General features: G+C 41.8%; 1 protein-coding gene across 4 annotated transcripts; it reads left to right on the forward strand.

Moving 5' to 3' along the window:
• The first annotated feature begins 1,323 nt into the window (after nt 1-1,323).
• Nucleotides 1,324-22,583, forward strand: LOC306775305 (guanine nucleotide-binding protein G(s) subunit alpha-like). Of its 4 annotated transcripts, none has more exons than XM_079265632.1 (13): nt 1,324-2,563; nt 2,685-2,891; nt 4,432-4,504; nt 6,863-6,917; nt 7,206-7,325; nt 9,565-9,662; nt 17,923-17,977; nt 18,587-18,660; nt 18,902-18,960; nt 19,167-19,287; nt 20,102-20,232; nt 20,451-20,518; nt 21,059-22,583. In XM_079265632.1, the coding sequence occupies exons 2-13, from the start codon at nt 2,753-2,755 to the stop codon at nt 21,203-21,205; spliced, it is 1,140 nt and encodes a 379-aa protein (XP_079121758.1). In that variant the 5' UTR covers nt 1,324-2,563; nt 2,685-2,752; the 3' UTR covers nt 21,206-22,583. The 4 variants fall into 4 exon arrangements, with proteins under 4 accessions (XP_079121758.1, XP_079121759.1, XP_079121760.1 ...); XM_079265633.1 differs by having other exon boundaries at nt 1,324-1,733; XM_079265634.1 differs by having other exon boundaries at nt 1,324-1,532.
• Nucleotides 22,584-24,396: the final 1,813 nt, after the last annotated feature.

Genomic DNA, 24,396 nt, shown 5'->3' on the forward strand with positions numbered 1-24,396 from the left:
CTATTTATACTCACAGTTAGTGTATTGTATTGTAAGGTTGCTGTAAAGTTGTTGTTAAATGACACAAGCCATTGTAATTCCTTTAAAGTATCGGCAACAAAAAATATTTAAAGTAAATTTGTATTATAAAACTGATCGATGGTGCACAATTTATCCGTACATTAAGTTCTTGTGTTGAGGAATGCTCCATTTTATTGCTCTTCAGGAAGCAGATCATTTGAATACAGACTTTAATGTAACCCTCTGCAGATTTTTGAGGGGAAATGTCTTTTGGTGGAACCAACAACTCATTCATCGGAAACATTGCAAGGGACTCCAAATAGATAGTGTTTTTGTAAGAAGTCATAAGCCAAAAAGTTTGTAAACCGCTGGCTTCATTTTGAACAATGTCTTTATGATCGTATCATTGTATTTATATGAAATCTGAAATTTGTAAAAATTAAAAGTAACTGTAGCTGGTAAATTGCAGTAAAAAGTGCATTATTTAACAGATATACAAATGTATTTGGTCTCTTTTCACCATTTCTTCAACTGAAATAGATCATCAGGGTACTTCTCACCACTGTCAGGAAGTCACTGAATAAATCCCACAATTTCTCTGGAAAAAAGGCATTTATCAATTGTAAAACATGTGTAGGCTTAAGTGTTGTTTTTTCTTAGAAATCAAGCTGTATATTGATTTCCACTATAGAACAGTTCGAATTTGAGAAACTCTGTATTTTGTGATAACACTTCAGAGCCCTGCGTAGTCAGGCATATAAGAGACACTGCACCCCTACATCCGCAGCAAGTCTCTGAGGTTCTCTGATTAGAGTTGGTTGTTCTTCGCACCAGACTCAAGACAAAAGGAGAATGTGCTTTTGCAGTCATAGCTCCTAGACTTTGGAACTACTGGACTTAAGATTCATAGACACTGCGGAGACTTTTAAAAAACAGCTCATGACTCATTTGCTTCAACCTTGATTTCTACAAATGTGTTGTGTTACTATACTATTTTTTTTTAGCTTGATGTCTGCATTTCAAGTTATTTTGTAATTTCTTGTGAAGCACTTGTGACGTCTGCTCCTCAAAGGTACGATACAAATAAACATTATCATTGTTATTGCTATTACTATTCCTATTACTATTAGTATTAGTAGTATTAGTAGTAGTAGTAGTAGTAGTAGTAGTAGTAGTAGTAGTAGTAGTAGTAGTATAAGCATTAGTATTAATATCATCTTGGGCATGAAGCGTCCATGGGGAATTTCTTTTTTAAGGTTTCCACCGGAAGTTCAATTTCTTGTCACGCGGAACTTGACCACAGTTCTTCGTTCCCAGGGTTCCGTGAGAGCCGTTTGCCCCACCCCACCTCTTCAACGCTATCTATCTCAATGTACAATTATCTGAGAAAAAAGGTGGTAAGAATAATTCAGAGTAACACCGCAAAGAAACGATTCTCATTTCCCCGACCGGCTCACCGGAGCAGACGCGGCCTCTCGGCGGTAAGACAAAACAAATGTCTCGCCGTTGGACCAGTGAGTGAAAACACCGCGGTACGTTCATGTATCATGCACATGTAACTACAATCTACCGTACGGACTCACGGGGAGAGACTTGACAGCGGGCTGTACCTGCGCCAAACGGGGAAATAACGGAGGATTTTCTACGACTATCACCTGGATACCGCGTCACATTCAAGGACATCCAACTGCCAAAATAACTGCCTTTTGCTCGCGCGGACAAGCTTTTCCGATGTGAGGAGAAATACAAATTAACGTGACAGAGAGAAAGAGGACGGAGAAGCGGCCTTTTTCTCTGGGCTCTGGTCAAACCCTCCGCAAAAAAAGAAAAAGAAAAGCAAGCAGCAGCAGCATCTGTTGAAGGGGAGAGGAAATCATTTTGACATCGACTAAAAACAGGATATTATTGATAACGACTACAACTGTCCCCCCCCCCCCCCAAAAAAGGAAAAAGAAACTGTGTATAATGTGACTGTTGTGAGAAAGAAGCCCCGGTGAAGCTGGTGATTCACATGCCGTCTTTTTAAGAGGAATTACATTAATTTTTTAGTTGGGTTTGCAAACACCCCCTGAAGAAATAATAACTGAAATATATATTTAAAGAAGGGGGGAGGAAGAAAGAGGGGTCGAGAAAAATCTAGTTGTAAGTGTAATTGAATGGCAGTGTGAGATATCTGCCGAAGATGGGCTCCGGAGGAGACGTCTGTTAAGAACATTAAACATAACGTGGAGAAAAAACAATAGTGTTCTAAACCCGGTGTTTAAATAGAAAATATAAATTGAAGGGAACGGAAACTCGTTCATTCATGTACATTGCAAGGCTGGCAATTCCACGTCCACTCTCTCGTATCAATGTTGATGACTTCATTGCGGATTTACAGTGAAAAACACAAGAATCGAGCGTCTGTGAGAGAGGGCGGCATCGGTGCTCTGCTCCTCTTCTTTTTATTTATTTTTTTTTTTTTGGAGTGATCTCCTGTTGATAAATTGCCAGTAAATAGCCACATCCCTCCAGCCATATTGTGCTAAAAGCCTGGTGGAGCCCACCGTCTACTACCTGACAGGTTTTTACATCTTGTGTCATCTGGCAACGCAAATGTCACCCATTTTGAGCCAGGTGTTCCTCTGCTGAGCCAGTCCAGGAATTTAGGATTGATTTGACTTTTCTTCCGATCAACACCCTAGGTCCCTCACACACCCCCACACACATCCACCCTGCCTCCCCCTGAGCCCATCACTGGGTTTTTGGGAAGATGGGCTGTCTTGGCAATAGTAAGACCGAAGACCAACGAAATGAGGAGAAGGCACAGAGGGAAGCCAACAAAAAGATAGAGAAGCAGCTCCAGAAGGACAAACAGATATACCGGGCGACCCACCGGCTACTGCTATTAGGTAGGTTTCTCTACAATTCACCGTGTATGTGTGTGTGTGTGCGTGTTCAGTTAGGGCCCATTTTGTGCTGAATTCTTGCACCCTGCAAAACAATACCATTGATTTTTTTTTTAACCTGTGGATACAAATGTAACAGCTCCCTTTTTTCAGATTGTACCTATGTTTAAAAAAAAAAAAAAAAAAATCAATATATGATGCAATGACATGATGTCACAGCACCAGTGTCTTGACACAGGACAGTTGAAGAGCCGGCCTGTCTGCTGCTCTCACGGGTCATTACGGAGCATGATTACAGACTGAGGGACAGACAGAGAGACAGACAGAGAGACAGACAGAGGGACAGACAGAGACACAGACTGAGGGACAGACAGACAGATGAAGGCAGCATGCTGAGGCTGTGGGGGCCACACCAACAGGCGTGTCGTGTGCATTCACCTTCAGTCGTTCGGCCTGTAGGCTCCACGTTGCCATGTTTCAGATTACGAGCTCACCTTTTTTGCGTAATGCTCTTCACACCAGCCGCTCTAGAAATGTATATTCTAATCAGTCATTGAAAAAAACAAAAAACGCTCTACTATTTATAATTTGATGAGGCTATTTCCGTCTTTATCATCCAGGCCTCTACGTCCCGCCAAGCCTCTCGTAGTGCGGAGGGCAAATTAGGATCACTATGAGGATTACTAGCTTCCCTTAAAAGGACTGTCCCGTTCATGCTAATCTGAAATCGACTTACACTCAGGCCTGTATCCTCGCTCCTTGTGTCCAGGTGAGGAGATGTTTTGGCCTGGCTTGTGTTATTGTCAGTTTGCTAGGACACATAAAGGACCTCTTTTCTTTTCCTCATGAACATCTGTGAGCATCTAACGTGTTTTATCATGCCACATTTATGGAGAATGACATCTTAAAAGTATTTATCAGGGCTCAATTACATCTTTGACAATATTCTAAGCTCTCGTCCACCAGTTAGACTGATTCTAGCCTGATGCTGAGAGACCCGCTCACATCTGGAAGCAGTGGTGGAAGACATCCTCAGATCCTTTACTTCAGTAAAAGTACCAACACAACAGTGTAAAAGTCCTACACTCAACCTCCGACCTAAACTGAGAGTATTATCAGCTAAATGTACCTAACGTATGAAACGTGCTCATTGTACAGAAAATACATCACATTCTGAGATTGTTAGCACTTATGCAACAATGCATAAGTAGCATTTTACTGTTGTAGCTGGTCGATCTGCTAACAATGACTAGACCAATGAAACAAGGGTCTCCATCTACACACTGTCAAAATATCTAAAGGTTTGGGACTACTGGTTTATCTTTAGCAGTGTGTTGTATTTATAATCTTATTTAAAATCCTAATCTGAAGGGTAACTAGTAGTAACCACACAGATCCAGCATTCAAAGACACAAGCTGTGAACCATCACCCACTAGTTTCATGGATCCCCATTCTGGATGTTTTAGTCTTTGCTCTTTTAAAGGAGTTTTTGTTTTAAACTCTTAATAAACACTTGTTTTTCTGTCCCCTTTCTGCTCTCAGGGGCCGGTGAATCCGGGAAAAGCACGATAGTCAAACAGATGCGAATACTGCACGTTAATGGCTTCAACGCAGAGTAAGTGTTGGTCACCCTAATCTCACATACCTTCAGCACACTCATCACTAAACCAGCACGGACATGTTTTAGCGGTTTTATTTACAGACCGTAAGTTTAATTAGGATACTTACAGGATCGGATATGAAAATATGTGTTGACCAAATACCTCGATGATGTGTTTTTGTGGAGGACTACTGGTGCTTCTACAAGATGTGACATGCAAGGACTGAGCTTTAGTGATGTTAGTGGCATGCAGGTCTGCTTCATTCAGCATGAGTTGGTCAGTTTGGAACTTTATTGTGAAAAAACAACAGTGAAGACAAACAACAGGACAAAGCTTTAAGAAAGAGCATGGCTTTTTAAAGACATAGCTACTGTTATACAACGTTGGATAAAGAAATGTATATTTTAAATATTTCTCACAGTAAATTAAATATCTCTGGGGTTTTGGATTGTTGGTCAGACAACACAAGACTTTTGATAAAGTTGTTTTGAACTTTTTTCCCCCACAATTCTTTGACATTTCATAGACTAAATAATTAATTTATCAATCGAGATTAATAGAAAGTATCACGATAACAATGATCCAATCCGAGACAATATTGTTTCCAATCTTCATGACGTCCTTAACGACACTTTCATACAGCCAGCTCTGACACTCACCACAGTACTAACAATACCCACGTATTACTAATCTCACCTTTCTTCTAGCTTAAATATTATAATGTAGCTTTCCTTTTGAATCTTTTTCCTCTTATTTTCTAACGTGATATAGAAATATAATTCTACTGATTATTAGAAAGAAAACTTAAAGGGATCTTAATCAACTGAAACTGATCACCCGGCTGGTAAACAAATATTTTGGAGTAAATAGAAACGGTAGCGTGACACGAGCAGAATGCGTTATCATGGAAACATTGCCCCGGGTGCTTTCAAGCCACCCTGCCTTGTGAATTTCCTGAAAGTCAATCCCAAGTTGACGCAATGGAAACAATCCTGACATTTTTCTATTCTGGATCGTCCGATTCCTAGAAAGGGTTTTTTTTGGGGCAGGGAGCATCATCATGCGCTTATTTTTGGGTCACGTCGAACAGTTGCTGCTCACAGACACAGTCCACAGTCCCGTTTAGCTCCGGGGGGGGGGGGGGGGGGGGGGGATTGTGGCTCTCTTTGGGGCCCGGAAGGTCGTTTTCTCAATTATTCATTTGGTTTGTACAATGTAAAAACAAAATCGTGGAAAATGCCCATCAAAGTTTCACAGCGCCTCAGACCAGCAGTCCAAATCCCAAACGTGTAGGAGTTTCTTTTTGTGTAAGTTGACTTTGAAGCTCGGTGAAGTGAGTGAATATCTGTAACTTTTCGGTCATCATGATTACTGATAGTTCCTCTAAAGTTTAAAATATCTTCTGAGAGCACCAAAAGATGGATATTTAGGTATCGGGTATCACCCAATAATAATAATAGTAATAGACAATTGAAAATGCTCACTAACAAAAAGAGAATTGTCTCGAGGAAATATGAACACCGTCTCCAGGCTGAAACTTTGTTGTCTTCACAACATCTATCGTCAGGGTTTTGATTACAGAACACATTCGTCCATGCTTTTAATTTGAAATCCTCCTGCTCAAATGTACTGCACACAGTGCACTTGAACGTAACAAACATGTGTTTCGCTGTGCTCGGTGTTGCTCTGGTATACTGGGATGTTTTGCTGTCGGTCATGCAGCAGACATCCCTCCATGCAGGTACCTGGTTGTGTAAGCAGCTCGTTGTTTCATTTGGGGAATTTCAGCACCAAATCCCACCTTCAATTGTCAAGCTCACCTTTTGTCCGGTTTCTGAATAGACATGTCTTACGTTGGATTACATACATTTAAGTGCCAAAGCCAAGCTGTGTTTGTTCATATTGGATTTAGAGAAACACCCTAAAATGTACAGTAAAAGTCTGTGTTACTTTCTTAGTCCTGCTGTTAGTATCAGCAAGTATACATTCAGGAGTTGCACTTGGTCAGCAAATTAAATGTATATGTGCAGCTGGAGCCACCATATTACTGATGTCTGATCTAATTCACCTCCAGTTTTTGTTACACAGCAAATTCCAACCAAAAGCGTCTGGCTCTACGACAGAAGAAACAAAACATTATTTATCTTATCTTGGAATCATCGAGCTGTTTTATTTTTTTGTCATGTATTTTATCCATGTTTGCTTTTACAGCTGATATATTTCCGGCTTGTTGAGGATTGTTTTCTTCAGTTCCCTGTGGAGACTTTGGAAATAATCACATTTGTATTAACATTTAAGCAAAGTGATGGTCTATATTCACCGTTAACCTTCCTGACTCCTGACAAAAAATAACACCTATTTGTTCTTCACAGGGAGAAAAAACAGAAAATTCACGATATTAAAAACAACATTAAAGAAGCTATAGAGGTAAGAGATTGATCTTTTGACCCATTTTTAAATGATTTGTGGCACTTTTCCTTCTGCGTTTCGGAGCAAGTTCAGAGATTTTCACAATTTTATGGCTTAATAAGGAAGTGATGAAGCCGAGCGTCCTCAAAGTCACGATGGATTATGAGAAATGAACTCAACTGATTTTCTGAATGCTTTTAAAATCTAGAGAAATAAACTTCAGACTATGCTGAACCTTCAAAATGAACACGCAGCACATTGAAATGAAACTCTTTATGTTTTATGAATTTTGTTCCCTCCATCCAGACGATTGTGACTGCCATGACTTCGCTCACACCGCCATGCCAGATAGCCTGTCCTGCAAACCGATGCCGTTTCGATTATGTCCTCAACCAAGTCATCCAGAAGGACTTTGAGTTTCCTTCGGTAAGTTGCACTTTACCGCCGACTCTCTGACTTCTGCACTAGTTTTTTATTTTTTCCTTCTATCATTTCTAAGTCCCATTTCATGCTAATAACCTCTTTCTAACGTCATCTGGAGGTCGATGTTGCATCATCGAGGTAATGCATCTTATTACCAGAGGCAGTATTTAGAAACGTTTTGGTTTGGAACCTCCCATGCAGCCGTTATACGTCTCTATAAGTCCACCGGGTGTGTTCGTGCAGGGATTCAATCAGCAGGTGTGCTTCCACCTGGGAGGCTGTCGATTGAATGAGCCTCTCACCTGAGAGATCCACTCAGCCCATTAACACTAATTGTGTGTAATAACCCTTAATGTGTGTATAGGGACCTGTCCTCCAGAAACACAGAGGCTCAGAGGGATCCAATGGGAAGACTTTTGAATATGCGTCATATTCTGCATTTGGAAATAGATTTTTAGTTAAAATTAAAATATTAATAAATTAACACAACCAGCAGTCCGAATAAATCAAACTCATTTTACATTCTAATTAACTTCAAATGTTTTTCAAAAATCTCTTTTCTTATTTATTTATTTAGAGAGATAGATACTTTATTCATCCTGCATGGGGACATGTGTTTGCTACAGCAGCAAAGATATATTTAAGCAATCAAAGTAACAATAATTAAGTATAAAAATGCACATTATATACAAGGAAGTGCGTTTGCAGATTTACCAGTTTCACAAATTAAAACTAGTGACTTGTAGCTTTAAGTTATCAGTGGAACAAACATTTAGAGAATAGATGTGAAGAAGAAGAACTCCGTGTTGAAACGGGCCGTTTCCACAGAGGGGATCTGTTTCCAGCAGCACGGAGGGTATTTGTGTGTTAGCAAAAGGAAGTCTCCTGACATTGTCTCTGTTACTGAGGTGTTCATGTGGGGTTGTGGAGGGTTAGAGCAGTGTTACAGCTGTTGGTTTAGATGTTGAGTTCAGCACACTGACGGCCGGTTACCTAAACTAAAGCATCGGTTCCCAGAAGCAAAAGGTTTGGCTTCTCCATTTCGGCCTGTTGAAGTGAATAGGTGGTTGTTCAGGAAAGAGAATACAGTAGAGAACTATTTAATAGGCTCAGCCTCTCCTCCTCCTCAGCCCGCTCCCCCTCTCCGGGCCTGAGGGCCCACTGGAAACCAGTTGGACTGGTTGACTCTGCCTTCAGCGGAGGAGGAAGAGAGGGAGGGAAAACAATCACACTGCCTGGATTCAATCTCCAAAGTCTTGATTTCCTTTTGAGCTTCGTTTCTAATCGGGAATCCTTTTTATTTATTATTCACAACAACGACAAAAAAAGTTGATAAAGAAATGGTACCGAGGCCCACTCTCAATCCCATCAAGTATTTTTTTAGGGCTGTACGCAGTGTGACTCCGGGGCTCATAATGCCGTATCTGTGCTGTGTGTGTGACCCGCTGTAGATGGTAGTGAGGAGATAGGCCCCTGTGTAGTGACAGCCAAGCCTTGTCTCCGTACAAAGCTCTCCGTTTCTTCATGAACTCGCTGAACTGTTCTGTTTCCTGCCTCCGGCCGGAGCCCTGCTCGTCTGCTGCTCCTCTCCTCTCCGGCCGTTAACTACAAACTAAGCCAGCGAGCACCACCGCCTCCCTCCATCTGTCCGTAAACGTTGTCACCCATCAAGGCTTTGACGGGAAATGATACCAACTCGCTCCTACATTACCATCCACCAATGTGTGAAGTCGGTCATTTGTTGTTTTAACACAATTTATGTCCTCTCTTCTTTCCTCCTCTTTAAGGTTCCAACTAACAATCATTTTCCTCATCAAATGATCTGCTCATTGTTTCCGCGATGAATCTTTTTCTCTATAAAATATCAGAAAACAGTGACTGATGCCTGTTTTAATTTGAACAGTACAAAAGACAAAAATATTCAAATTGCTGTCATGTAAGACAAATAAAAGCACCAGTTCTTGACATTTAAGCAGGAAATGTTTGGCCTTTTTGCTTTAAAAAAAAAAACGATGATTCATTTATAAAAGTAGTTGCTGATTCATTTTCGGTCGATCGACGATTAAACCCACAGGAAGATTTTGCGTCTTCTCCCTCGGGGCTGTCTGCGAGCAGCTTAGTTCATTCGCAAACATTGTCTAAATAAGCAACCTGCATTTTTTTCCCCAACAATTCACCCGACATCGAGCCAAGTGTTTCATTCGTTTCTGTTGATCCAGACCCCTCTTTTCTTTCTCTCCAGGAGTTTTATGACCATGCGAAGATCCTCTGGCAGGACGAGGGTGTGCGGAGCTGCTGGGAAAGGTCCAACGAGTATCAACTCATTGACTGCGCACAGTAGTAAGCCCCCTTTCCTTTACCTTCCACCTTCATACATGCACTTGCATTCAAACATACATATACATCTAAATGGAGGCCGACGGTAAGACAGACTTCCATGAAATACACCAGGTCTACATTTCAAAATGTCCAATACTTTGGCTTGTCAGCTGCAGTTTGTGTTAAGTGCTAATTAGAAAATGTTAGCTTGCTAAGATGCTTAACATGGTAGACAGCAATCTAAACATCACCACGTTAGAGTTGACATTGTGTGCATGTTGTCATGCTTATGTTAGCATCTAGCTAAAAGCACCACTGTGTCCAAGAACAGCGACTCGGAGACTGAAGACTCTATAGTGTGTTGGACTTAAGTGAAGGTCTAAAAGTCCTGCATTCAAACTCCTTAAGTGAAAGAACATGAATATTACCAGCAGAATGTACTTAAAATATTGAAAGTAAAAAAGTGCTTATTCTGCAGAAAAAAGTCCCATGTGAGACATATTCAATACTGATGTATCAATTTGGAAGTAACAGTAAACTGTCATAGCTGGACGAGCTCGTTTTAACTACTCTATGTAAAGGTTTAGTCCAGTTGTTCCCAACCTAGGGGCCCGGACCCTCCGAAGGGTCACAAGATCAATCTGGGTGGTCGTTGGATGATTAACGAGGGTGGGGAAAAAGAGGACAAACAAATAAATGTAGTGGAATAGAATTTGAATACTTCTTACAAAAATATAGCGGAGTTGTAGAAAAAAAGAAGCGCTCAGGTAAAGAACGAGTACCTGCATGTCTGCCTGTGTCCTCGTCACTGAAGACGCATGCATGACATGTGTTTTGTCGCTTAAGTGTGTGGTACTGTACGTTTTTGTCCCTGGAGGCTGTCAGCAAAATGATCCCGACAAAACCCTCCTACCGTCCTTTGAAATGTGATGTGTGGACAGAGAGCGGTGCAAGCTAACGCAGAGACAGAACCATTGAAAAGAAAAACAATTATAGAGACTTATTATAGCGATTGAAATAGAAAGAGGGCTTCCCTGCTTTGCAGGATCTCTCCTCTCCTCTTCCTCTCCTCTTCCTCTCCTCTCTCCCACACCCAGCAGCCCCAGTGTTATGGATCAGATGCTGGGCTGGGTGGCCAGACCGGAAGTGCTCCCCTCCCCCCTCTGTGTGCTTATGTAAACGGAGAAGCAGAGAAAGAGAGAGGGGAGAGCTATTTTTAACCCGGGCAGGCTGCAGAAGGAGAAAGAATGAGCGAGTGTGTTTGGAGAGAGACAACTTCAGCATTATTGATGAAGGTTGTTAGCATGAAATGGAAATGTCAACCTTGGATCAGTGCGGGGAAAAGTCAGGACCACAACAACAACACAACACAACACAAATGATATCATCTGATTCATGTCCTGATAAAAATAGAAAAAGGGAAGAAGAAGTTGACGAGGCAGTGATGGTGCCTCTGAAGTCACTGAAGCTTCCCAGACTTGAGTTTTTGCTCTGTCATGATGTGTTTTTGATGTGTTTTTTTAACACTTTGTGTGGTCACACACTTTGTTAGCAAGGATGTTGTCAGCCTTGCTAACATGTGGACGTTCAACTGTAGTCAATTCACATATAAAGTCCAAACAATGTGACTGTGTCCCCTGACAGGACGGAGGTTTCTGTTGCTTCAGCCATACTGAGATCATAGCTGTACAGTCATGAGTGGTGATAGAAGCCTTCTGTTTGCCTTCTGAACTCTTTACCTGTGACAATGCAGCAACAAGTGTTAGTTTAATGTGTATACGTATGATATTCAAGGTGCCAGAGCATGTCCTCATTTGCTTGTATGAAGAAGACCTTGTTGTCATGAGTCGGTAGCTTCGTTAGCATGTTTAGTGGCCTTGTAGTAGATGTGGGTTGTTGTGCTAACTTGTCAGCCTTACTTGCTTGGATATATTAAGACGTAATGCGGCTATATTCAATCATTTTATAACAAATTTATATTGTCTTAAGGTATACAGTACCGTTAAACTCTATTGCCCAACCCAACTGTTGATCAATCGTAAAGACTTTCATGAAGCAAATATTCATTGGTTCCAGCTTCTCAGATGTGAGAATTTGCTGCTTTTCTCTAGTTTTGTTTGGACCCAAAACCCCAAATGCATACAAGTAAATAAAACGGTGCTCATAAAAGACAACTATTTATCAATTTATATTGTTTCGTTGTGCGAGTAGCTGAATGTTGGGGATATCGGCCATCAAGGTGTATGTCTTCTCTCAAATAAAATGGAACTAGATGGCACTCAAAAATACATTTGGATAAAAACTCAACGGCGATGTCTCTTCTCAGAAATCATGACCTACTTACTTCAGATAATCCACAGAGCTGGTTGTGTTTCACAGGAACGATTGTCTTTCTACCGAACTACAATCGCAGAAGGAAGTGTGCACCTCCTCATGGACGACAGACTCGTAGTGTAAACCATCTCGATTGATGAATAGCTCTACGGGCGTCCAGTGATAGTGCCTGGTTAGTGACAGACAGGTGGAGGTATGGAAGGGAATTTGTCACTTAAATAACGCATGTATGTGCTATTTCTCGCATTGTAGAGCCTTCACGTGTCCGGTAAAGCTGCTCCATCGCTATAAAGAGCCGTGTCTACTGCAGCATATATTACAGTGTTTCCCACGGTGGTGGACGGACCTCGGACAGTCTGGGGTGGTCGGGGTCCTGCTGCCCCGTGAGAGAATTATGTACATATTAAAGTTAAATGTATCAATCTGGTGCACCTATAGAGATAAATGAAGAGGCTAGATCTAAGGAGAATGTTGCGCTCTAGTAAACAATTTGACACGGCAAAAAAAAGTCGTGCCCACAATGCACGGCGTACGAGACGGGGCCCACGTTTCCATCGCTTTCCTAACTTTGTAAAGTTACGTAGTTGGTAAATTAGTTTGTTGGTTCGTTAGTTAGACCTTCCATCAGGTTTTGATCAAAGACTTCAAACCAACCTTATCACAATGAGTAGATTGATATATGAAGGAAGGTAGAACTGTCCCTCACCAGGTGAGATCAGAGGATGTGTGTCTTGTGAAACAGGAGAGGAGGAATGTGACGGACCGTCCCGTAAATGTGTCGCCTGGCTGTGATACCAGCCGCTGTTTATCTGTCCATTCTGTGAAATCTTCTCCCGGCGATTAATATACCGTCATGTGTCGGAGTCCCCCCCATTTACTTCTCCGGCATCCTTCTCTCTCTCTCTCTCTCTCTCTCTCTCTCTCTCTCTCTCTCTCTCTCTCTCTCTCTCTCTCTCTCTGTCTCTCTGTCTCTCTGTCTCTCTGTCTCTCTCTCTCTCTCTCTCGCTCTCTCTCTCTGTCTCTCTGTCTCTATCTGTCTCTCTGTCTCTCTCGCTCTCTCTCTCTCTCTCTGTCTCTCTCTGTCTCTGTGTGTGTGTGATGTGTAGTTGTGTTTCTGCAGGGACAGAGGAAGGCTTGGATTTAGTCTGTGACTCATCGCGAGGATGTGGGGGGGGGGGTATAGAGATGGGCCATTTAGTATTTTTAGGGGGGGGGGGGTTGTAGTGTCTATATTTAGTGTGGTGTGAATGTGTTTAAAGCAGCAGATGTTAAACTGTGATGTGACAGGTTGGTGCACTTTAGAAGTGTTGGAACAGGCCAGTGTTCCAGTATAGCTCAACACTTTTCTTCTTTTCATTTAGTTTTTATACCTTTCTTTTCTTTGGTCTTGTGTAATTTGTCAATTTGTGTGTGTACTTTTTGCTTTATTTCTTTATCATCATACATCCTTCTCTTACTTTTAGTCTTTGTTGTTTTATTCAGGTTTCCTTCCAACATGTCTCTCAGTCCTGTTAGTTCTTCATTTGTCTTTTTTCTTTTTCGTGTTCTTTCCTTATTTTCTTTCTTGTTTCCGAACCTGTTCTTTCTTTTAGTTTCTCACCTGTTTGTTGTGTTGTTTCCTGCTTTCGCTCTCTTTTTGTGTTTCTCTTTCATATGTTCGTCTTTCTTTCTGACTTTTCTTTCGTTAAGTATAGTTCTTACTTTTTTTAGTTTTTTCCCTTTCTTTTCTTAACTTCTTTAATTTGTTCTTTGTTCCTTTTTTCTTTCTTGTACTTCTTCTCTCTCTCTCTCTCTCTGTCTCTCTGTCTATGTCTTTGTTGCTTGCTCTGTTTCTGTGGCGCTCTTCTATCAACCTTTCTTTCCCCTTTTTCTCTTCTACCAGTCATTCTTTCTTTCCTCTCTCCCTCTTTCTGGCCTCTCTCCAGCCTCACAAGATTTGGAGCCGATTGTCTATTTATAGCGCCTGTGGTTCTGTCGCCATGACAACCAAGCTGTTGGCTAGGGCGGCAGGGATCTATTTTTGGAGCAGCGCTGTAATGTCAGACACAGCCTCCTCTCTCTCGCTCTCTTTCTACTTCTTCTTTTCTCTCTCTCTCTCTCGCTCTCGCTCTCGCTCTCGCTCTCGCTCTCTCGATGTGTGATGAGGGATCGGCTGGTGAAGCCTTTGGTTCCGTCGGCTCTCAGTGTGAAGCGTTAACGTACAGAGAAACAGTAAAGCTTCTGAATCTTTCCCCCGTTCAGGATGCGCAGAGTCCATTCTCTGACTTTGGTGTATTCGAGGCTTGTGGAGCTTCAGTCTTTCTGATCTCAGTGTCCTGAAAGAACTGATTCAAATGTGTTTGCAATGCTTAAAACGGAAATGTGCTTTGAATTTCCAAGATGTGTAATTTAGCGTGAACAGTTCATGCGGTTATAATAAGTGAGATGAACTTCTTAATGAGAAGGATTTAGTCAAAGCTGCTCATTTTAGGACATTTTGTTTATTTTTCTCTGTTGTGTTACTTAAAGTTTAAACAAGGGCGATATGAAATAAATGTATTATTCTAACTCCACATTAAGTATACATATAAATAAATAGAAGTGACATTTGTACTAAACTATTTTTAGTTTATTAGTGACTCATCACAGATATATCTGAGGGTCTATATTTAAACCCTCCTACCTGCTGCTAAGTTTTACATAACATTTGCACATTGTAGGCTAAGCTTTTTAGCTCATTTTATTTTCAGTTTGACAGAAGTGTTACGTTTGTTTTCTTCGTTAATGAACGAGCCTTAGTTTGAGATGATTATGCCATTTTATCTTATTTAAATGGACATGAATTGAATATGAAAATAAGTTGCTCTTTGAACGTTTTAAAAGTCTGGGAGACATAAATGTAATTTGGCAGCTGTGGAAAGAAGCACTTTTTAGGGACGTTACTCAGCCGGGTTGCTCAGATGCAGGCCAAAAGTCCCCAGATGTTTTATGTTCGTATCATAATACACCCTGTCAAAAAATGCCCAAAACGTTTGATATGTTCACACGAGGTGAATATTCAATTATTAAATCAGTAGCTTCAAATACTCCTCTTAAACCTGCTTATCTTCTTAATGAAGCTAATATTTCAACCGGTGTATTTGTTGTGAATTTTACTAACGATCTATTTAAAAAGTGTCCAGGGTCATCTAAAGCAATAAAACATAAAAAATATAAGATAATACAGATTTAAGTACATAGATAATGTGTTGATTTTAGTCTGTCCTACATTGTTGGACCTGCTATCAGCTAAAGTGAAAAGCAGGCTAAAAAGAATAGACTTGATCCTTTCTTGTAAACACTGGGGTTATTTTCACTCACCAGACAAGAGTCCTGTGTGTGTGTGTGTGTGTCCAGAGTTTAACTCGGTCCGTCTGCTACCCCAGAATAACCCTGGCAGGTTATTCATAACACCGCAGACCTCTCCGTTACTGGGCCAGCCACTATAATTTCCTTCAACTTCCTTGGCGCGGTTATTATTGGCGCTATACTCCTATTAATAGGGAGAACTGCTAAAAACTGAGCGGTGTGTTTGTCCTGGGCGTGTCGCCGCCTCACACCACAGCTGTAGACAAACACCAGTTTGGCCTCCACAGACGGCAGCCATGTTAAGTCTGTCAGCTTTTAAGATTTTGTTACATCCAGGTTATTTATGTGTTGTGGGAGCTCGGAGGCGGGTGAAGTTGTTGGGGTCCGAGGAACGAGCTGAAGAGTTGTCCACCGAGGACTCCAGGTGTGCCGGGAACAGCTGAGCCACTCGGCCCCTGCAGAGAGCCGATGGTGTGTGTGTGTGTGTGTGTGTGTGTGTGTGTGTGTGTGTGTGTGTGTGTGTGTGTGTGTGTGTGTGTGTGTGTGTGTGTGTGTGTGTGTGTGTGTGTGTGTGTGTGTGTGTGTGTGTGTGTGTGTATATGAATATCTCTGTCAGCGTGCATTTGTGCGGAAATATGCACGTGGGCGTCTCTTTGTTGGCCAAACTTTCTGTCCTCTTCTGTTTCTCTTTCAGTCACGCACCAACGCTCTCTTCTCCCCGCCTCGGTGTCTTTTTTGTTTTCCTTTTGGCTGTGCGTCCCTCCGTCCGTCCAGTGCTGTAGCTTCCGCAGACCCCCCCCCCTGTTCCTCTCTGTGTTACCTGCAGCCCTCCTGTCACATTTCACCCCTGCCTGCCACATTCCTGGTTATCTCAGAGGGGGTTGCATAGCTTCGGCCTGAGAGGCAGCTCCGAGCAAGCGTCTTGCCTTTGCCGGGCAGACGATCAGTCAAAGCAGACGGCATTGCAGGAAACCTTTATTTAAAAAAATAAATAAAGCAATTTATTGCTTGCAACTCCATTGCTGCTGTTTGCATACATCTACTCTGTTGTGGCCCCTTTACATGTTTCATTTGAATCATTTTTAGAGGCCTGAATATGTTTGATATCGAGTCATTCACGAGCAAATATTAAAGGCAAATAAAAAATAAACTGTTTTGCAAAAATACGTTTTTCTTTTCTGCTTTCCCATCACTTTAATTGTGTTGCAATAATAGTACTGCTGTGTTTCATCGGGCACTGGTTGTTTTAATACGTGGTTCTTAAATTTACCAATCAGAAAAGTGAATCGTTCAATTGGTAAAGGAAGTAAATACATTTTTAAAAGATGTTTTTACCGCCTAATCCACCATGATTTTAACTTTCTCTGTCTTAATGCTGTATTTTGCCAATGTGTTAAATTGTATTTTGTGGCTTCATATGGCAAACGTCGGGGACCTGTGATCACACACGAGCAAACTTAATTCAGGCTCTTTGCAGGCGCTTTACTCTGTAGGTGTTTAAACATGTGTAAACAGGAGACGATCGGTGATCGGAGGATTCTGTCTGCTTAAATGCAGCGACTGGTATTAACTCTGTGAGACCTCTTCATGAATGCCCCGTGAGCGCTTCTGCAGAGGATTCTTTCTCATGCTGACGTGTTGTTGCTTCGCCCTTCAGAGGATTGTTGTGGGAAAACCAGCAGCACCAGTGTCCCATCCATGCAGGCTCGTGGGACACGTATGATAGTTGTCGCTTAAGATAATTACCAAATTCCTCTCGGTGTGGCCTCGGTTCATCCCACTCTTTCTTTCCACCGTGTCCATCCTCCCGCATAATGTTTCGTCTGTGCATCTGAGAGTTCTGTCGGGACAACAAGGACATTTAAAACTCTGTCTCAGTTCTCACATGTTGGACATGAGGAGGGGCGTTTAGTCAGTTGGATTAACACAGACCATTCAAACTTCAGCCCGGGATGCATGAGAGGAACGTTGTTGTGCTTCCTTGAGGGACGCTCATGTAAAAGTATCTTTCTTTGATACAGTCATCATGAAAGCATCAGGGCAGCTCACACACACACACCTTGAAAAGCGGCAGTTATGTAGGCCAGTTCATCGGAACAATTAGCATTCATTTAGGTAGACACTGTGCAAAACCGATGCCACCGTAGGCCTGCATTCCCACCCACGCCTATACACATCGATGTACGCACACACACCTCCTCCTGTGCAAGTATTACTACAGCAGCTCCATTGACGAGGCTCCTCTGGTCTGACAGAGCAAACGGCTGCTGGTGACTCAGACTGATCTCACTGTGAAGTCAAAGAAACATGCCCCCTGGTGGCTGCTCAGCGACCGCCGTCCTCCATCTTTCTTTTGCTCGCACGAGTGTGCGTGCATGCGCGGGCGGGCGGGCGGGCCATACTGTTCTCACTGTACATCACCACAGCATAATAAGTTAGTCAGTATAATAGGATTTAGAAAATGGCCTCTGTGGTTGCATCCACAACTGGTAAATGTGTTGCAAAGATGCATTTGGCCAGTGGAAATATTGATATGTTTTACTGTGTTATTATGTATTGTTGGTTTCTCTGTATTATTATGTGAGATCTAACCGGCTGTATTTTTCTGTTCATGTTGCAGTTTCTTAGACCGGATCGATATGGTGAGACAGAATGACTACACGCCCACTGATCAGGTGAGATGTTCAACACGCAAACACTTGCAGCATCATGTTAAAGCGCTCTCCGCCTGCATCCGTGCTCTGTAGTGCCAAAACAGTCAATTAATTAATGAAGAGCACAGATGTATAAAATACAGTTAATGATGGCTGAGCTCTGTTTAGCTGCTTCACTTTCATTTTCCCAATATTGTGCCTGCTGGTTCACTGTCACACTGACTTATGGGTTTACTGGGACAGGTATTGATCATCTGAAAATGTCCTATTGACTGGATCCTAACTCACTACCTGGGTCACTCACTCACTACTTCTATAACAGACACTATAGTTTACTTCATGGTGAGAAGGTAATCAAGATTTTTGACACTTCAACGTCCTTTTGTTGATAAATTAACCATCTATAAGTTGACTAGTTTTATTTCATCTATAGGTCAAAAGAGTACTTGTTGTCCATGAGTTTGTTTCCTCTTCTTCTGTTATAATCTCATCTTAAACCTTGTTATCCCCTCTTTTACAGTCTTACGTCCATCTTCCTGACATCTCTCTTCTACGTCTCCTATGTCTGCATCCTTTTCTATATTTATCTCACACTGTCTAACACTGTCCTGTTCTGTCTCTGTTCTTCAGGACCTGTTGAGATGCAGAGTGCTGACATCTGGGATCTTTGAGACGCGATTTCAAATCGACAAAGTCAATTTCCAGTGAGTTACCACAAAGTGTATTTATCGCATTGTCGGGTGAGAAAGTAAAGATGTTTATCCAAAGGCAATTCTAATGGTGATTGAAATAATAAACCTCACGAATGAATGTGTTTTTCCTGAAGTGTTTTACTTTTATTTGATTGAGACGGTCTTGTTTCTCATCACTATACACCGTTGTCATGTGACATAGTTCACTTTCTTTACAACGCAAGCTAAACTTTAAACTTCCTCCGTCTCACAGTATGTTCGATGTCGGAGGTCAGAGGGATGAACGTCGAAAATGGATCCAGTGTTTTAACGGTACGGTTTTTGCAGCTTGGACTGCTTTTGATGAAACTATTTATGAACTACAGAAAGATGATCATTGATCATTATTTTGTTTTTTAAATTTGTGTCTAGTTTTGCCAGATGCATGTCTTTGTGTCAGGAGTGTTGGATAGTTTAACTCATCCTTTGTGTGTTGATCGTAAAATGTTTTTGTGTGTGTGTGTGTGTGTGTGTCACAGATGTGACAGCCATCATCTTTGTGGTGGCGAGTAGCAGCTACAACATGGTGATCAGGGAAGACAATCAGACCAACAGACTACAGGAAGCCCTCAACCTTTTCAAGAACATCTGGAACAACAGGTGAGAATCGTAGAAACTAATATTGTGATGGAGAAATAATCAGTTTTGACGGACAGTTTGGGGTTTTTTTTCCGTGGTGGTTGATGTCAAGCGAGTGACGAGCGTGTGGCATTCCCACACTGCATGTGATGTGCACAGTCTTCAGACACACTACCACGGTTAAAATATTGTTCTAGGAATGTAACACCAGTACAGTATTTATTAGTTAAACTGTACAAAAGTAAAGTTATACTGTTGAATGCATCTCTAAATCCTGTCAGCACAGTTTCTGCTGTCAGACACTCTGAGCGGCACTGTAGCACTTATTACTGATGCATAAAAAAATACATTACAAAACCCTCAATAGGAATATTAATTATGTTAAACCTGAATCACCTCTTATTGGTGTTAGAGGTGTCATGGGACGTGTGTTTTTGGCCATACCGTGCCTTTTTAACCTCGTCTTTTCCTCTATTCTTTTTTTTAACCCATTTTAAATCTATATTGAACTAGAAAGCCAGTCGTTTTTCCATAATTATGCAGACAAACAGACTGAAAACGGAGGTGAAAAGTACAGTTTACAAACAGGATGCACGTATGTACAGTGGGAGAAGACGCTGATTGGATACAGAGTCCTTCCTCTTCTTCTTCAAAGGCCTCTCAGGCCTTTTCAGCCCAGAAGTCCGGAGGGAAAATGATTCCCTTGTCCTTCAGCCAGAGCCTATTAGAACATAATGCCACTGTAAAAGTGGGGACTCTCCAGCAACAGACCTGTAAAGTTTTGGGGGTCCCAAAGGAATCCGGCCCTGACCCGAGTCTTCATTTCCCTCCACAGGTGGCTACGGACCATTTCGGTAATCCTCTTCCTGAACAAACAGGACCTGCTCGCTGAGAAGGTGTTGGCAGGGAAATCTAAAATTGAGGAGTATTTCCCGGAGTTTGCGCGCTACACTACGCCTGATGATGGTAAGAGGTCGACACCGATATAATAAATAATAACGCTCATTTTTCCGTGGATATAACCGACACATTCAAATGGTTTGGTGTGGATGATGAGCCACGGTGCGTAGTAGAAATATGCTCAGGATTAAACAACACGTAGCTCTATCTTAACCAATAAGTATTAGATCATGGCTCAGGGCAAACATGCCTTTATTGTGACCGGATTTGTTCCTCTTCAACAGCAATACCAGAGCCAGGTGAGGATCCCCGAGTCACGAGGGCAAAGTACTTCATTCGGGATGAGTTTCTGGTGTGTACAAAGCTCACGTTTGACCATTTTCATCATTTATGTTTCTTATGTCTTGTTTATAATTGTACCTGTTTGGTTCGCAGAACAGTGTAGGTGACGTGTTAACAGCTGATTTACAGGATGTGGTTCAGCTCCACTCCATCTCAGTCCTCTGTTTGACTGCTTTTTTTTAAAGGATTTCCTCCTTAATTTTGTTCTAGAATCAGTTAAGATGAGTTGGATGACTCCAAAAAAACCAACTAAAATTAGAGTTGACAAAGTAAGAGACGATGTGAGGTTTACTGTCAGCATCATTTCCAAAATTTTATGAAAAATGTTGTTTCCCAGAAATCCATTTAAAACTCTTTATCAATAGTTTCCTTTATACATGTCTTCCATCCACAGAGTCATTTTATCAAAAATTTCACTCAATTTTATTGGCAGTTGGACAGAAAGTCCAAAGTAAAAAGACGTCACAGTCACAAGCCGTGTTGTCCCAGCTCTTCGGTTCTCCTCGGCCGTGCCAACACTAACTTTTCTGTACTTGTGTGTCTTCCTCAGAGGATCAGTACGGCCAGCGGGGACGGACGGCATTACTGTTACCCCCACTTCACCTGCGCGGTTGACACAGAAAACATCCGCCGCGTCTTCCATGACTGTCGCGACATCATACAGAGGATGCACCTACGGCAGTACGAGCTCTTGTGATGGTCCGGCTTACTTATCCACCTACCAACCTACTTATCCACCCCCCAACCTACTTATCCACCCCCCCCCCCCTCTCTCCTCCTCCGCCCCCTACGACCAGTTAGCCAATCACTCCCTCCACTTCCCCAACTTCCCCAAACAGCCGAGCCCTCCCCTCCATCCTGATACAACTTCTCCCGGTTCAGAGAATCAGAACAGCGGAAAGACTTCTTGTTTTTTTTGTTTTCAAAGGAAACACAGTTAAAGATGCCCCAACATTTTCATCACCCATCAGCTACTGATGGCTGTACTCGGCTACATTTTGACCCGGGGGAAAGAGGGTCGAGACTGGAATCCCTCAGTGCAGACTATCGCTCCTTTCAGCTCTATATCTCTCTCTCAGATATATCAACACACACACACTTTCAGGTACACACACACTACAGCCATTGAGAGCGCTTTGATAGGTTTTAATGTCTCATATCACACACAGACCCTCTTAAAACGACGTGCTTTGAGCAGTTGTTAGAGGCTGAATTTAATAATGTATTCTGAGAGAGAGGAGTTTATCCGCTGCGTGCTGAAGACGACGGAGGGGGAGGAGAAGAAGGGAACAATGGACATGGAGGGTTGCAACCTGATACCGAGGAGGGCTGTGAGCCTTTTTGTGTCCCGAACAGACGGACTAATTGACTAACGGCTGCCTGTGGACGTGAGCGTGACTCGATCATAAGACCACGCGGCTCACATGACTTGCTCTTCAAGAAACCAATCGAGGAGGAACAGCAGAAAACAACAAACAAGGGAAAAAAAGAAGAAATACAATGCATAAATTCATGCATACCAGTGAACTTCATGCAGAGCAAAAAAACCAAGCTATATATATATATATATATATATATATTCCTGTAATAACACAAATCAACTTTTAAGTTTTTGTTTTTTACCCGATGCTGTGTGTTGGTGTACACTGTGTGTGATCTGCCTTTGTGCACCATTTAAACCCCCCTACCTGCACGCACACACACACATCCTCGCCGCACCTGCTATTTGACAACTACTCAACATATGGAAAATAAGGTTTTATTTAATAAGGAAAACACAACACAAAAAGGAAAGCATGAAGAAAAAGAAATGACTTACATATTACCTGGAACACACACTCTCACTCTCCAGCAGTCATCAGTCTCCCCCCCCCCCCCCCCCCCTCCTCCCTGTCCACACGACGTCCTCCCCCTTCGTCTTATTCTCTCACCTCTCCCAGTCCCACTTCCTGTCCTCCCGGCTTTAAGTACATCTGTCTTTATTTTACTGCTGGACTATTATTCTTGTACAGACTGTAAAATGTATTATTTTGTACAACTTTATTGAAGAAAAAAAAAATAACTTGTAGAAGATCCCTGTGCCTTGATCATGACTGTACGTGTAAAAATGAGCGAATATGTAAGTTATGTTTCACTGCGCTGTACAGCTGGATGGGTCTGTCCCGACTCGTCTGTGCTGGCTCACCCCTCCTCTGGAGGCTTTCGGGGGGGTGGGTGGGTATCGGATCGGGCGGAGGCCTTTCGTCTGTGGCTTTAAGTACGTCTGTCTGCTTTTCCCCCCACATTTGTTTGTTCCTTGATTCATTTGTTTTGCTTTGACTCTCCTCTGGTTTATTTGGAAAAAAAAAAAAGTATGAAAAAAAAGATAATCAGACACACCACCTTAATGCTGTGTAGTAAAAGAGACTGAACCCTAACACAATTTAATACATATAAAATATATTTCAGATTTTATATTTTATATATATGGACTGTACACTTATATCCTTGTGAGCTGTCCCCCAGGTTTCCTTTGCTTTCTGTCAGTATCCTCTGCATACTTCTTCAGAAGGTGGTGATTCTGGGTGCGATGGGTATTCATTTGTTTCTCTTTGTTTTTCTAATTTTAGCTTTAACTCTTTTCAAGAAGAGGGAAATCCAGTTGAAAAACATTGCTTGTTTCTACATAAACCAAATTCTTTTTGCTTAAACAAGAAGAAACGGTTGTGTTAGTGTTTGGTTCATTCAGTATATCTGATCCTCTCTACATCACACACACACTCAGCTGCCAGTTTATTAGGCACGCTGTTCTCAAAGCACCGTCCTCAAGTAAACCCTCCCTTCATGTCCTGTGAGAGGTCTTTCTGATATTTCCATTCATATCGGTGTGTGTGTGTGTGTATAAGCGACACACCTCTCAGTAAAACATAACTAATAATTCAGTTTATCAAAACCAGAGATTGCAAAGTGCTTTAAAAGGTAAAAAATGGAAAACACACATACAAAGACATAAATAAATACAATGTGAGAAAAGTGTATCTATTCATAGAAGAAAACATGTTACATACTGTACACACATCAACAAACCTGCATACACAAATAAATACACGTGCAAATGAAATAAGGTGATTAAGAAGCCTTTTGTTACATTTACAGAAGTGATGTAAAAGAGGATCAGCAGGACCACAAACTGCAGCCTCCAGAATGACAGTAAGGTCGGATCAAGACCTCTCTAAACAATTTCAACCAAACCTGAACATGAAATGAAAGTCAGATTTATTGACTCCCTGTTGTATCAGATGGCATAAGTTACAGCTAGGTGTGCCCAATAAACTGGCTACTGAGTGTAAACTAATCCCTCTTTCTGACGGCCATCAGTCAGTCTTGACGATTATCACTTTTCACAACACGATGTGTTTTATTGGAGCGTACAGAAGCATTTGGGGCTGAAATTCTCCTGTTTTCTAAACTAATAACTTTGATGAAAGATTCAATTTCGTTCTCCACCGTGGCCTTGGTATGCAGATGACATCAGGGCCTTATTTCTCAAGTCTCACAGAGTTGCATTGTTTAGAATAATATACTTATTATTCACTGTAGTGTGAACGACAAAACATGAGTATGAGTATTGAAGGTCTTGATACATTAAGACACCACCAGGTAAGGATACATGAAGTCCAGCTTTACATTCAACAATATATCACAAAACACACGGAGTGGCATTCCAGGAACACGTTACTGATGTAATATTCAATATATCGTTATTTCATTTACTTCTCTGGCTTAATCCTTCAAGATCTACACTAGTAATAATGTGAGAGAAGAGTTTATATTTGCTCCTCATTTTTATGTCAACACCTCGCCTGAGTTCTCCTCACAGGCTGCAGCAATAAGAAGAAACCACATCTA

Source organism: Melanostigma gelatinosum (assembly GCF_949748355.1).
Source record: "Melanostigma gelatinosum genome assembly, chromosome: 3".
NCBI lineage: Eukaryota > Metazoa > Chordata > Actinopteri > Perciformes > Zoarcidae > Melanostigma > Melanostigma gelatinosum.